The sequence below is a fragment of the Lissotriton helveticus genome, chromosome 7, assembly GCF_964261635.1.
Source record: "Lissotriton helveticus chromosome 7, aLisHel1.1, whole genome shotgun sequence".
Lineage (NCBI taxonomy): Eukaryota > Metazoa > Chordata > Amphibia > Caudata > Salamandridae > Lissotriton > Lissotriton helveticus.
In genome coordinates this window covers 766,985,793-767,001,210 of record NC_136068.1, presented here as the reverse complement: position 1 = coordinate 767,001,210, position 15,418 = coordinate 766,985,793, and the positions used below count along the sequence as shown (strand labels likewise).

Sequence of the window (15,418 nt, the reverse complement as noted above, 5' to 3'; positions counted from 1 at the left end):
GGTCTGTTTTTCCCATCCCTTAATATTTCTTGGTTATGACGTAATTTAAAGGCTTAGGCATTTCATTGTCTAGTTTTATCTTGTTCTTTGCAAAACAGTTCATGATAAATATCTTATACAGTACTGACTAATTGAGCTCGTTTTAGAAAATGTCAAAACATTTTGATATACCACATTTTCCACAAATGAGCCATAACCAAGCCACTGCACAGAATCTGAAACAAATTCACATAAACCTTGCTCCTATATCCATTTTTATTTCCTAGAGAAGCTTATATTGAAATTATGAAAATGTTTTGCCTCAAACAAAAAATGTGAGCATAGACAGTATGTACTGCATTAAGAGCATTTTTACATGTAAGCATTTCCATTAACTATCCAGAGATTCCAAGGGGGCCCTCATGTAGTATGGCTATGCGTTAGGTGAGAGGCTAAACTAGCGCTGCATTAGAACTACAGGTGGCAAACGATAGGGATGGTGAAAGTGTGTGGGAAAACGTACAATTTGAATCTTGCTGCATTTATAGCGTTTTGATTTTTTTTTAGTTTATAAACAAAATTTTTTTGTGTGCAGCATCTTTCCTGTTGTCTCAAGGGTAAGAGGCCCCTCAGGTAGTTCAACAAAAGTTACTTGCACTACTAAATGTTTGGTGGTATATAGTGATGTTTTGCTCTAGCGTGGATATTCATAAAATAATTCTCCCTGTTTTCAATATATAACACAATATATTAAGGCTGTTACATGTGATGAAGCTAAAAGTTAAAATAAGAAACCTGTTCCATTTCACTAAAAAGAGTACATTTTGTCTCTCCGTCCCACCACCACAACCATGTCCAGCTGGTTTTCAAGGATATGGGGTCTGACAGACCAAAACATATGCGTGTCCTAGAATTCATCAAAACAACTTAATTCCTTGTAGCGCTACTCCGAGAGCAACCAAAGGTATTTAGTCCAACAGGAATTACCCAGGGTCGCTATGTGATGTCACAGAAAAATGAAGTCGGCAAAACATTTTCAGTTTCGAAGGGGTGGAAGAGAGTGATTAACTAAACATTGAAAGTACTTCTGAAGAGCAGTCGATCCAAAGTTATACTGCAATTTGTATTAACAAATGATACTTGTGAAGGAAGGTTAACGTGATGACGTTGGATCTTCACAAATAGCTGGCTTTGTGACCATTTATGTCCTAACTGTTTATTTTTTAATCAATTTAGGTTTTAAAAAAAAGGAAGCATATTAGAAAGTATGTAGTGAGGTAATCCACCTTGAGTAAGGTGCTGCTTACCTGTCGGGTTGGTAAAGTCTAGCATGCTAGTGGTCGGCTGCAGGAGATCCGGGCTGCTGGAGGAGAGCGTGCCAGGGATGGGCATGATGGCCACGCTGTGCCGGCACTGCCTTGTCCCAACGATGCTGTCGTCCTGGGACTGACTGACGCTGCCATCGCTGCAAGATATCATGGGAAGTGAGCTCAGTCGTATTTACAAACACACTGAACTTAATTATCTGAACCTGAAGGTTTAAGTTCAAAACCAGCATCGAGAAAAACAAGACTGCAAGCAACAAAATGTCCTCTGGGAAAAAAAGATTGTTACCTCCTTTCTTTGTATGCTCTGAAAGTCAAGGAAATCCCTGTGGCCCAAAAACATTCAACGTTCATTAATAGTTCTGCAGAACGGCCCAAAAAGCATTAGCCTAACACATTAGCCGCCTTGTCAACAGACTTGTAAGAACTAAACAAAAGCTTGCATTTAACCCGGTATCATGACAAATAAATGAATATCAATTCAATACCCAGGTTTATTGAAAACAGGCTTCACATTATGTTCTCTTCAGCGCATTCACCGCAGCAGAATAAAACCATCAATGATGTGGGCAAAGGTGAAGGACGACATTTGAAATCAACAGGTTATTGCTAGGCGAGAAATTAAAAGGGAAAACTTCAGTATCAATATTTAATAGGCTCCAGCAAAGCCGGTGTCCATTTTTGCACAAAGTAGGGGCAACTCTATAGGGGAAAAGAAAGGACTCCCACTGTAAACCTGAGTGGCTAATACTAAGTCTGTATCAGTCAGAAGATACTTTGGGAAGCTGTATCAAGACACGTCGTTTTGGTAAACTAAAGCTGATATTGCTGATGATCACAAAAATAAAAGATGCTCCAACTCACATTCCTGCAATTGTGTAATTCGTATCTAAAATGACCAATTTAGCCATGTCACAAAGTGTCAGAACATTTGACCCTCTCCCAGAAGTATGTAAAATTTACCCTAGAACCCTGCATTATCATCACGGGATGTATGACACAACCACACATGCCATTACCACGCACATGCCTTCACCATGCCCATTTTTACCACGCATATGCCTTTACCATGCATTCCTTTACAACGAAAATTTAAGTATTTCGCAGGAAAGTATAAAGCGTCAATATATATGTGTGTGTGTGTGTGTATATATCTATATATACAAATACATATATAAAGTTACACACTGTGTATATATATATATATATATGTGTGTTACCTTATCAATACCAACCCATAAACTAAACAACCCCTAAACCCCATATATACCCTTAGCATCCAATACCCCTAGCCACCCTAAACCCTAAAACACCCTTGCCCCCCCATAACCCTAAAACACCTTTGCCACCCAAATACCCTCACCCACCTTAAGCCCTAAAAACACCCTTTCCACCCAAATATCCTTACCTACCCTATATCCTAAAAATATTCTTGCCACCCAATACCCTCATCCAATTCTAAACCCTAAAAACGAGTGAGAGCGAGAGTGCGCGTGTGTGAGAGAGAGAGAAATACTTAAATTTTCGTTGCAAAGGCATGCGTGGGAAAGGGCTATCTGTGGTAAAAAATGTGTGTGATAAAGGTATGTGTGGTAAAGGCATATGTGGGGTAATATATGCATGGTAAAGGTATTGCGTGCTAATGACAGCGTTGTAAGACTGTTTTTCCCTTATTGTGGATTCCAGGTCACATCCAGCATACAGTCACTATGAGGAATTCTTGTCCACGCTTAGTAATGTACTATGAACCAGCCATCTTAATCCTCCAGAGCCCAAATAATGTTGAAACGGATTAACCAATGTTGGCTTGGGCTTCACGCTCAAAAACAATTGATATATAGCAGGAGCCTTTCAACAAACTTCCTCTGCACTATGACCACCAAGTCTAGCTTCTCAAGGAGTGCTGTTTACATTTAACTATAACATGAACTGCAGGAGGCTCGCTAAACTGGCTGTTGAAGATGTGTTTAACGAGTGGTCAGTGGATACAGGCTGTGATACAATTAAAAGAAAATCACAAGTCGGGTGGGATTTGGAGCATTCCCAAGAGTCAGCTTGTGGGCGTAAAATGTAGCAGGAGTGGAGGTGGAAACAATTTCTATATTAGAAAATAGTGCCCTCCTTAGAAAGCTAAATAAGAGCCCTATGTTTGCAAATTGGGGCCGTTTTGAACTTGTAAAGGCATACTGTAGAAGTGTTTCGCAAGGTATAGAAGACTGCATGGATTTGAGCTTGCTGCAGGTTATGTTTGTTTTAATATTAGGGAAACCAATAGTAAAAACCGGCCTAAAAGGTTATAAATCCAACCCACAAAGAGCTAAAAACGGGCCAACACACAGCCTAGTCAGACCAGCCGTTGCACACTGCCTAATTGCCCTAAGGGCCAGCCTGACCATGGGTGAAATGACATGCGGCTGGACACCACCACAAGGCATGGCAAGCAAGTCAGAAGGTGGCAAAGGTAATCAAAATGAGGTCTGAATGACAAAGGTTAACGCTCTACAGTACTGGTGGAGCCGACTCAGGACTACCTCGTTTCTTGGTCCACACAAGTGTAAAGGAAACGAGGTGCAACCTTCAGGCTGCAGCAAGCTGCAAACCAGCGTCCACTACTCTCCACGTGGAAGGCATTTAGAACTTCAGCTATGCATCAGTACTGGGGGATGATGACTATTGTGGCCTAGCCTTCAGCATGAAATTCTTATTTCGAGTAATAGAAATGTGACTTTGTACTCTGTTAATGGTCTGCCAGCTGTTCTATGTAATAATAGGTGTTTGATCAAAGCTCTTGCTGGAATGAACAAATGTGGAATTACTGCAATCTTAAGTCAACCTACTCACTACTATGGTATGTAATTATCGAACAATGGAACTTACGAAATACCTTCTAGTTTGAAAACGTAAGAGCATCGACCAGAATGCTGCATAATTTCATATCCATATAGGGAACTGATAGCAACAAGAATTGATTTTGTCCACTCTCTTAACTTCTTTTCCCTTAGTTGTTTAACTAAAGTACTAGGGATTTTGTATCACAAATATTTTGAACGGGGCAGTGGAAGAAACTCAAACTTGCCTCCTGCAGATGATGGGTGGCTGATAGGTGATTGTTCAGTGGTTGTCACCAGTGAGGAGTAAAATCTGTACTTCATAACGATTTAAAAAAAAAATCTTTATAAATGTAAGAGTTTTGGAAAACTGACATTTGGTGATTTTTGTTAGCATTTTAGTTGCTGCCTAGCATGTTGCACTAATCACTTGATCTTACATACCACTGCACATATATTTGCTATTTCTAGTATAAAAATGATACCCCTAGGGACTGATGATTAGCACAACTGTTCTGGTGGGGAAGGTCTGTAAATTCATTCAGAATATAAATTTCCTGACAAAGATTACATGTGTAGGAATCCGGCTACAAGGCAGGCAGCAATCCCCAGCTCATTTAGGATTTCTAGTGGGACAATGCATACAAAAGGAAACGAAATAAAAATGAAAAATAGAAACGCATCTATTCAAGATGGAAATGAAATGCTACACAAAGACACTAGAAAGCTTGAAGTAAATTTAAAATCCTTCAAGATTAAACGCATAAAACTATCAGTAGCTACAAAACCCCGCAAAGAGCCATCAATCACTCCAGAAAAGGCTAACAGTAATACTCTTCAACAACAATAAAGGGCCAAAAAGGGTTTGTGTAGCATAGATCGTAATATGGATTTGTGATCATGGAGTTATAGAATTAAGTTGGTGAGATTAGCAGAGGATATACGAGGAGTAATTCAGCACAATGTTAGGAAACATAATTTCGGTTTAGGATGAATCAGAGGATGAATGAGAAGGCCATAAATCGATGGTGCTCGTAGAACTCCATGATTACTACTTTTATTTATTAATTGTGAAAATATGTAGATTAAATGAACATTTTAAGGCTATTCCTAGGATCATAAAACAGTTGGAGATGTTTACATACAGGTTTTACCCACCTCTATCAGAGGACAGAAAACAAAATTGTTGTTGGGGCAGTAAAAAGATTTTAGGGTCTAATGACACAATTCAGACATCTGAGGATGCTGTGCGAAAGGAAAAATCTCCAAATCTGAATATACAAAAAAACATACATTTCCGATTATGTGGTAAGCCCTATATTTAAAATCACATCTTCTCATGGAGAACTAATTAAATACCTTAAAAGACATATTAGAGACATAGCTGACCGAAAGATGATATTGTACTAAATATTGTAGTTACGTTTTACAATTGGAGGTTTGTTTAGTCTCCAAATGAGGGGCATGGAAAAGAAGAGTCTGAGCTTTTTTCGAGGGTGCCATTGGATAGTTGGCCCTGAATAAGACCATTGAAATGTGCACCATTGTAAGTAAATAGTTTATGATTAATGCTGGAGCTACTTTATCAGATACTGTGCTATGCAAATTTTGTAGATACGTTGAGTTTTTGAGAGCATTTAGATTCTGCATACCAGTAACTTGGCAACGAAGGAAACACTTAAAGAAGAAATTCAGTCTCAAAATGAAGTACTGATTATTTGGTGTGTTAGTCTCCCTTCTTTAAGGTAAACTGTTAGTTGCACAAGGTTAGCAGCTATGTAATGTGAGCAGCCACTTCCAGAGATGGGAGAAAGCCACAGATGAGCCTGATAGTGCCACCTATTGGTGCGCTTGAGCAATAACTAACGTTTACAGCTCCAGACTGCTGCCTGGGGGAATTCAAAAGGCAAGGACTCTGCAATTAGAAATAGTCATCAGAACATTGTTGGATGATATTCAAATAAGCCTAGGGAAATGCTTTTTGTCAAGGTTATATCATGTCTCTCTTTATACAAATTAGTAATTTCCTAAACTGAGACTGTATGACGTTTTAGCTAATGTATTAAAAGATTTTAAAAAAAAGATAATCTAAATTTTGCAGTTAGCAGATAGGATATGTTCATGTGCAAATGGAGGTTTTTTCCCTCTATACTGAAAGAACATTTCTGGGATGTTGAGTTTAGGCAGAGATACCTCAATATTATGTACACTACTGAAGATCCCATGATGGGAAACAGTTTTTACCCTTAAGGTCAAAAGTATGGCAAGAACTTTTAATTTGCAGTAATAGGAAGGAAAAGCATGAGACTGGGATCATCCGTGACAGAGGAGGGGTTCTCCTTAGCTTTCATTTCAACAACAGATTAAACAAGCATTTATCAACGTCAGTAGGTTGGAAAGTAGCTGCCAGTCTTCTGCCAATTGTTGTTTTGTAAAGGGTTTTGCAAAACGTTATTGCTTGGATTATACCAGGCCCTCATCAATCTAAACAAAATAACATTATTTGCAACAGGCCCAAAACATTTTTTTGATCTTAAAAAATATAAAGACACACACATATTACATAATACTACATGGAACGAAGGAAGGAAGGGAGAAAGAAAGAAAGAAAGAAACATGGTTACAAAGAAAGGAAAGAAAATAAAGCCAGAAAGAATAAAGACAGAAAGAAAGGGAAGGAAGAGAAGGGAAGGCAGAAAAGAAGGGAAGAGGAGGGAAGGCAGAATTTTTTTTAAAGAAAGAGAAGGGAAAAACGAATGGAAAAGAGAACGAGAAATAAAAAAAATAGAGAAGGAACCAGAAGAAAGGAAATAAAGAATGTAAGAGAGAAAGAAAAAATAAATTAGAAAAGAACGAAGGAAAGAGAAAGAATGAAAGAAAAAGAAGAAAATAGATGGGGGAGGGGAAGAAAGCAAGAGAAAGAAAGAAGAGAAGAACAGAAAAAGGAAAGAAAAGAAAAAGAAAGAAGGTAAGGAACCAAAGAAGAAAGAAACAAATTAGTGAAGGAGGAAGAAAGAAAAAAGGAAAAGAAAATCGAAGGAAAGAGAAAGAAAGGTAAAAAGAGGTTAACTTAATTAAGAACAGTTTTAAATGGACACAATCTGGTATGCTGTGAAACAGCAGCAGTCAAAAAAGTAAAACACTCCAAAAGGAATTTGCAACAACATTGGCAGGAGATGGGTTCTGATAAAGATGGACTGCTCATCAGCAGTGTCCTGCTATCACATCAAGCTCTAAACACGAAGGTAACACTAAAGTAGATATAAAGTAAAAACACTGGCAACGAAGGGAACTAGTGAGCTACAGAATTTAACTCACAGTGAAGTTAACCAGTGGCTTAAGTAGGCTGACGCATTGCCCCGTGCGATATGCAGTAGCATAATGTGAATGAAACAACGAGACACTAATGGATGAAGAGAAATGACTGAAAACCATATATGAAAGTATATTATACATATTTTAGCAAAGTCAAAAGGTCTTGGCTAATTTATTAGCATTTCAAATGACCAACAATTGACATGCTGTGACAGTAATATTACTCCATACATAGCATCCCAGGATACAGTCACCAGGCCCTAACTATGTGACTTCCAGAGTGACACTCCACTTCACCCCATTTTGTTATCGTAACCCGGCTAACCCGCTAACATGTATTGTAGTTCTGCTTAGTCTATCCCTATTAATATCGGAGGAAATAAGCATCATAACACTGAGCTGTATTATATCCAACAGTATTAACAGTACCACATACGACTAACATGTCCATCATGAATGGTCCCCCACCCATCCCCCTCCCCCCCAAATCACTGGTCTCTACACTACCTTACAACACAAAAGTTGCTGAGTCTCTTGTCAAACATTTTAGGCCACACACAGAAAATTGACAAATATATGTGGCAGCCTACACACACTGAACATGCATTCATCGTGCTCAACCAGCATTTTGATTTTACATCATTGACAATACATAAGAAGAGTTAACTTCATTCCCTCGTAAAGGAGAATAACCCAATGAGCGATGCAGTCTAGAAAGTAACTATGCTTTGTTAACCCCTTCCATGCTGATGACGGCCCCCGTCCGTTATGCAACACGGTGGGCGAGTGCTGATGACGGCTGGGGGCCGTCATGATCCCGCCCACTCTATAGAAGTGCCGCACAGGCGCAGAATCGCGGCCGCGCCCAAGGGGTTACAATAAATTGCATTAAAATGAATAAAGGGTGACACTGAATGTATAATAAATAAGACTTCTCGAGGTGCCTCGGATAATGGATAAATTGCCCGAATTTTTTTTTTTTAACAGCCCTTTAATGACAAAAAAACTGAATGTGTGTTTCACAAGACAAAAAAGCCTTCGTGTTTGGGATGCAGCTCTCCATACTAGAACCAGTACATGCTAAGAGTGAGAAATCGAACATAACAGGCAAGCAGTGTTGCTGTAAACGGAAGTGAGAATGAGAGGGGAATGGTTATAATGAATGACAATATGCTACAGCATCAGTTTTGCTGGATATTCAAGAGAAGGCCGGTAACCAGTGAGACCTTAATAATTGAACACTTGCAAATGCCAGCAGTCAGAATTAACAAAAGGGTTGCGCTGAATGGAAACACTGTGATGAATATTGATGATGATGAAGCGCGGTTTGTGCAGTGGGCATACGTGATGCAACGACAGGGAAAGGCAGGGAACACATTAGACGGACAGAGCATCCCGGCTTGTTAGGAAGCTGCATTGGTACATCCCATCAAGAAAAAAACGTTAAATCAGTTAATTTCTTACCAAAACAGTCCCCTGAGAAGGTGATGCATAAACAAAAAGAAACCAATGTTGAAATACAAGAACCATGCAGAACATTGATGTCCACATTGAACTTCCTTCACAAAATACAGTTAAACATTGCTATCACAGTCACATGTCAAAGACACCATGAGTTTAAAGAGAAAGTGATAACATGAGGGTAAAAAGACGAGCGAATTATAAAAGTAGCATAAGACAGAGAACTAGAAAGACAAACTGCTTACATGTATTCATACAATAGAGCTCAATCCATTCACTGTTCTTTAATATGTACTTCAAATATCAAAGTTAAACATTCATTATGAACTATCGCAAACATTGTTCTACAGAATATATTGAGGCACTTTAATACAAATTTGACAGTCTTTAATAAAAAATAAAAACATTCGAGGTTGAAATATCTTTAAAGAGGAACCTTTACAGAGATGTTCATTGATGTCAATGCACCAAAACGCAAGGGGTAGCGGAAGTGACATCACACTAATCTTCATCTCCGATAACATCACAGGTTGATCCTCTGTTCCACTCGTAGCTCCTAAACAACCAGTTTGCTGTTGAGGGTTTTAGGATTGACAATGATCAGAAGCTGTTTAGAGACAGTCTTTGGCTGGTTCAGAGGGCATGGATTAAAATGCAACTCCGACAAGTCGGAGCTGCTTTTTTTTGGCTGTACTACTGAACCAAACTGGAAAAGTTGGTGGCCGCAAGACCTGTTCCCACCTGCAAATGCGAGTACCAAAGCTAAAAACTTAGGAATCATCGTCGATAATGACTTAGCTTTCGGACCCCAAATATCTTGCCTTTCCGGGAAATGCTTCGGCATCCTTCGGATGCTCAGAAAATTTCTCCCACTGATCTCAATCAAGCATAGAAGGGTCATTGTTCAATCACTTATTGGGTCCAGATTAGACTACGCAAATGCCCTTTACCTAGGACTCCCTAAATACCTTGTGAGACGACTTCAAGTAGTCCAAAATTCAGCGGCCCGTGCCATTTATGGGCTCCCCAGACGTGCTGGTGCCTCTGATTTGTTAAAAGAACTGCATTGGCTTCCTATAGCCAAGAGAGTCCTTTTTAAAAGTTTGACGTTGACCTTCAAAGCCCTTCATGACATTGGCCCTAGCTACATTAGAAAACGCCTTGTTTTTTATAAACCCAACAGAGCTTTAAGGTCTGCCTCCTTGTCTAAAATGATGGCTCCGACCATCAAACGCGCTAGACTGGGCGGCCGCTCCTTTCACTATCTGGCTCCTCGTGCCTGGAACGAGCTTCCCCTCTCTCTGAGACAGATCCCTAGCCTTATGTCTTGTAGAAAGGCTTTGAAGACTTGGCTTTTCACTCGATAGGGCCTTCGCCTTTCCTTATTTCTGTTATGTAGTTGCCCCTGGAAGAACTCTTCGCCAAAGCGCCGGGACACTCCGTTCGGAGTAGCTGTTGCACTTTAGAAGAATGTGTTAACATAACATAACATAACAAAGCGTAGAAAAAACGCAGAATGTAGATATTGCTCCAAGAGATTTCTGCAGCTGCAGTCGTGCCCTTTGAAGCCTGATCTGGAAGAGGCAGGGGTAGCAAATAGTACGACAGGGAGAGCAGCATTGGCTAGCTCTATCTGATGTCCAAAGAGAAATGTCAGCAGCACGGCTTTTACATTAATGTTAGGATTCCTAAAAAGAAACTATTACAAATTCCTTTTGGCAATCTGGTGCACCCACTCATTTTCAAATGAACGCTCAAATTAATTACACCATGTCCACTTGGCCCCAAGCCTAACCTTAAGCTTAACACTTTCCCTTTAACCTAAACCAAGCCCTAAACCTAGCCTTTCTCTCACAAAGGCCTTTACTCTACATCGTAACTCTAACCTTAACCTTAACACTGATCCTTACCCCATCATTCAAGAGCACGTTTAACGCCTTGATTTACATTTTTTCTTAAATTGATCTCAAAAGAAATATTTTATTAGATTCATTTTTTGTTCTACAGTTAACAAAAATTAATTTTCTTTCTAGCTGACTAGGTGTTGTAGTGGTGGTACTGTAGAGATGAATCTCGGTTCACGTTTCTCTGTGATATTATTATACATGCTAACATATCAAACCAATAGACAGCTGCTTTATTCGCCAGAATACCCCCGCGGGCGATCACGCGCTTTACAAATACACATAACATTTTACTAATGTTAGTAAGGAAAGGACGTGTTTTGTTCTGGATGCCTTTTTAAAAGTGTCATATTCCAAAACATCTGTGTTTTTTTTCCAGTAAATTTACGTGCTTCTTAAAGCGATCCAGGCACATACACATTCCGTTGGGATTACCATCTTCTTGGTACACACATTACTGCGTACAGATTGTGACTGGAATTAACTACATTCTTAAATCAGGGGATACTAGGACAAACACAGGCATTTGCAGCAGCCACACTAGCATCCTATTTTTGAGTGCACATGTTCTCTACATTCGCCAATTGCAACTTCTAACTTTTTTCCTCTGGCTACCTTCATGGATTGGCCACAATTTATGTACTTTAAGAGAGTTCTAGATGAAAAGCGCATTTCTGTTGAACTTGCTGACCTGTCTTTTACCCACCACAATATGCAACAAAAAAACAGCTGTAGCTTGACAACACGATGGTACCGAAAAAAAACAGCCGTGAAGTTAACAGAGCGGGCATTTCAGCGAAAACGGATCCAGAAGTTGTATTGATATGAAACAACACATTTTTTATAGAACATGGACAACAATTCAGACGAGCAAAAGCAAGTGGTACAAAACAATAAATGTAATTGTAAAAATCTGAATGGGCGTTTTTAAATACTCGAGTCAACAAAAAGAGAGGTAGGGTAGACCGGGCACTCTTACTCCCCACTATGACTTGAAAAATAACAACAAAAGAGTGCTACTTGATAAAACAAAAAGGTAGCTGAGCACAAGGAATCAACAACACCCATTCGGTGGGTTTAGAAAGCCCTCACTCACCGACCTGGTCGGTGACATGCTTCATCATCGGGCCCCACTGGGTGTGACCGAATGTCACCCCAGTGTGCTACAACGCCAGATTTACTGCGGAGCGGGTAATGTGAAGATGTGAAGGCTAAGTGATAGATTTACGTGAATAGTGTGAAGTGGTGACTTAAAAATGGCTTGGGTGTATCAAAAATTCATTTAATGGTTGATCACCAAGGGCATAGTAAAATATGTGTTGGAAAACACGGTCAACTAAATTGGATGGCCTGTTTCCAATAACATTATGTGAGCGGTCAACATGTTACAGCCAATGGTGGTGTAATTAACCTGGCATTCGTCAGGACCTAGAGTGACTAAACCCCGGCGGTGTGAGCGCGCTAAGGCCCACCCTACCAAGGGATGTGAAAGTAAAAAGATCTGTCGAAGTGCAAAGGGAAGGTGGCTTCACCGATAAAAAAACGTGAGGCTCATCCTTCTAGTCTCCAAATGAGAGACTCAAAAATTAGATGCACCTGTAAGGTAAAGGGTACAGACAGACATAAACAGACAAATATACAATTAGTTGTTGTTCTGCAGGCCACTGGACATACAGTGGTGACTCGTGCTCAAGTGTACAGGCAAGTGCACAACACACGACTAAACGCAGAGGTGTGTGGTTCTGCCTGTGGTTATTAAATGTCATACTACATGATAGCATTAGCAGTGTAATATAATTATCACGTAGTGCCAATGTCGATGGGCGAACAGCATTAATGCCCACCAGTGAGCATGTGTTATTTCATGCGACACATACAGTTTGCGTGGTATGGTGGGGGATGGTCGTGCTACTCCGGATCCCAATCTATACCGCGTTTATGGGTAGAGACTAAACGATCAATGGGCCAAGGGCCAGTAACCAACTACACCAGAAAAACGAAATGCTTGTTTAATGGTTCTCACTTGCAAGGAGAGAGAATTGCACTCCATAGACTGCGAGAGGGGGGTGACGGCGCATTTGGCACATCCTATGAAAATCGGAAAGACAAACAAACACACAGCAAACTTAGTAGGGAAACCTCGCAAGGTACTTAGCTCAGGCCGGCAAAAGGAAGGAGACAGCCGAAACCGCACTCACGCCCACGACGCCAGGCACCCGTTTGTGAACCTGACCAGCCCTCACGATCGCGTCTCGTCGATCAAGAGGCAGAAGGGTCGGGTTGTATATGAAGCCGGAGTTCAATCGCCGGCGTGCGCTCTTCCGGGAATGGGCGTGGTCAAAGGCGCGTTAGCGTCAGGACACCCAATAGGGGAAGGAGGTAGCAGTAAACAAACAGCAGTAAGCGTAGAAAGACTCGACCGTCTCACCTACTATCATATTATCTGCCATAGCAATTACGAGTAACTGTATAAAAATAGAACAACGGGGTTGTTATGAGTATGGAAAGGCAGTGTTGCCATTATTGTTAATAATCATTAATAATCACGGGGTAAAGCGGTATTATAGCTAAACATAGCAGAGGGAACACAGAAGGAGTACACAGAAAAGGATACTGTGCTCATATGTTCTATTTGGAGCCACATAAAATAGAATCAAACAGCTCACGGAACTGCCGTGGTTGTTCTAAGTATGGGAAGGCAGTTGTTATGATCACGGGGTGTCTCGATATTACAGCTAAGAATAGCAAAAGGGGTCAGAACGGGATTACACACAGGGGGTTCTGTTGGATGTGTACTCATACGTTCCAATTGCAGCAGTTGACCCTGCGCATAATGCAGCCAAGTTCGACCCCTAGATAAGGGAGGGCGACTTGACAGATGCATGAGAGCAAATAGGTCTGGTGTAATCTAATGTCCAGCAGACCGATATTGAGAGATCAATCAGGGGTCAAACCCACATAGAAGTTTATTTTCTAATAGCCCCCCATGGAATGTCATCATTCAGACCACTGAGGTGGGTGCCAAGACGATACACCCAACGCTGTTCCTTCTCGAACAGTCTTTCCACAGTATTGGGACCTTCAGTAAGCTGTTCAATCACGGTCCATTTTAAATCATTGGTGGTATGATTCGCTTGTATAAAATGATCGCTCATCTTGGTGGTGGTCTTCTTGCATCTTATGTTACTTCTGTGTTCACATACCCTCTGTTTAACCTTTCTCGTGGTCATACCCACGTATCGGTATGAACAGGGGCATGTGATGAGATCCACAACATTGGCTGAATTACAGTTGGTGTGCGATCTTTGCCACCAGATTTTGTCCGGTTCCAGGGATAGCGATTTGGTGGCCGTTGTCAAGTGGCACACGGAACAGTTGGAGCAAGGATAGTGTCCAGTGACCCTTGGTAGATTCCATGCATCAGTGATACTGCGTGTAGGTAGTTTTCCTTCAGTGGGCGTGGGTGAAAGCTGGAAAATACTCTGCATCTACAGCAGGACAGGTAAGAGACGATGAACTAACAACAGACGAGGGTAAAATTTATGTAATTTGTCATAATAGTGTTAAAAGAAACGACAATAACTTGCAAGCCTACTGGAAACAAAAAGTCAATTTCACATATGAGTTTGCTTTGAAGCGTGTTAGGGGCAGTGTGCACACAAATTAATCAACCCAATAAACTCACACCGTATTGTCCATGAACACTTGTACTAGCTTCCCCTTGATGGTAGGAAGGCTTTCAATGCCAAACGAATCGCTCGGAGCTCCAGCAAGTTGATGTGGAGTGCAGTGTCTGATGGATACCAGAGTCCGCTGATCTCCACCTCTCTCAGATGGCCTCTCCATCCTAGAAGTGACAAATCTGTCACTACTACGAGATCGGGTTAGGTAAGGGAGAGAGGTCTGCCTGTGACCCAATCGCAGTTTGTCAGCCACTACTGCAATTCCTGTGCAGTTCCCTCTGAAATATGGACCAGGTCAGAAAGATTTCCCTGATACTGCGCCCACTGGAACTTCGGGCTCCAATGCAGAGCCTGCATATGCCATCTGGCATGTGTCACTAACAGAATGCAGGAGGCCATGAGGCCCAGCAGACCCAGAGTCATTCTCACCCAAATCCTGGCTAGAGACTTAAACATCGGTATGATAGCCTGAGTCTCTTGGACTCGCCGCTTGGGAGGATAAGCCCGAAACTGCACTGTGTTCAGAACAGCTCAGATGAAAGGGAGTCAGGTGTGACTTCAGAAAAATGATAGTGCACCCCAGCTAATGCAGGAGGTCCGCTGTAGTCTGGAGGTGAGAGCCGACCGCCTAGGGTAAACCCATCTTCAACATCCAGTTGTCAACATAGGGGAAAACTCCCACCCCCTAATCTGCACATATGAGCTGCGACTACCCCACCACATTGGTGAACTCCTGAGGGGCCCAGGTAAGGCCAAAGGGGAGCACTGTGAACTTAAAATTCTTGTGGCATACCGTAAACCGCATGTGATGCCGATGAGCAGGCAGGACAGAAATGTGGAAATTGTCATCTTGCAAGTTCAACACTACCATCCAGTCTCCTGGGTCCAGGGCAGACAGAACCAGAGCTAAAGTGAGCATCTTG

The 15,418-nt window shown here is 41.2% G+C and overlaps 1 protein-coding gene across 6 annotated transcripts in view; it reads right to left on the bottom strand.

The window, feature by feature from the left end:
- RAPGEF6 (Rap guanine nucleotide exchange factor 6) overlaps window positions 1–15,418 on the bottom strand; it is an 885,786-nt gene that overhangs the window by 84,303 nt on the left and 786,065 nt on the right. For all 6 annotated transcript variants that reach the window (XM_078653140.1, XM_078653141.1, XM_078653136.1 and 3 more), the window contains exon 17: window positions 1,287–1,444. In XM_078653140.1, coding sequence (XP_078509266.1) covers window positions 1,287–1,444 — 158 coding nt within the window. The remainder of the gene's footprint in view (window positions 1–1,286; window positions 1,445–15,418) is intronic.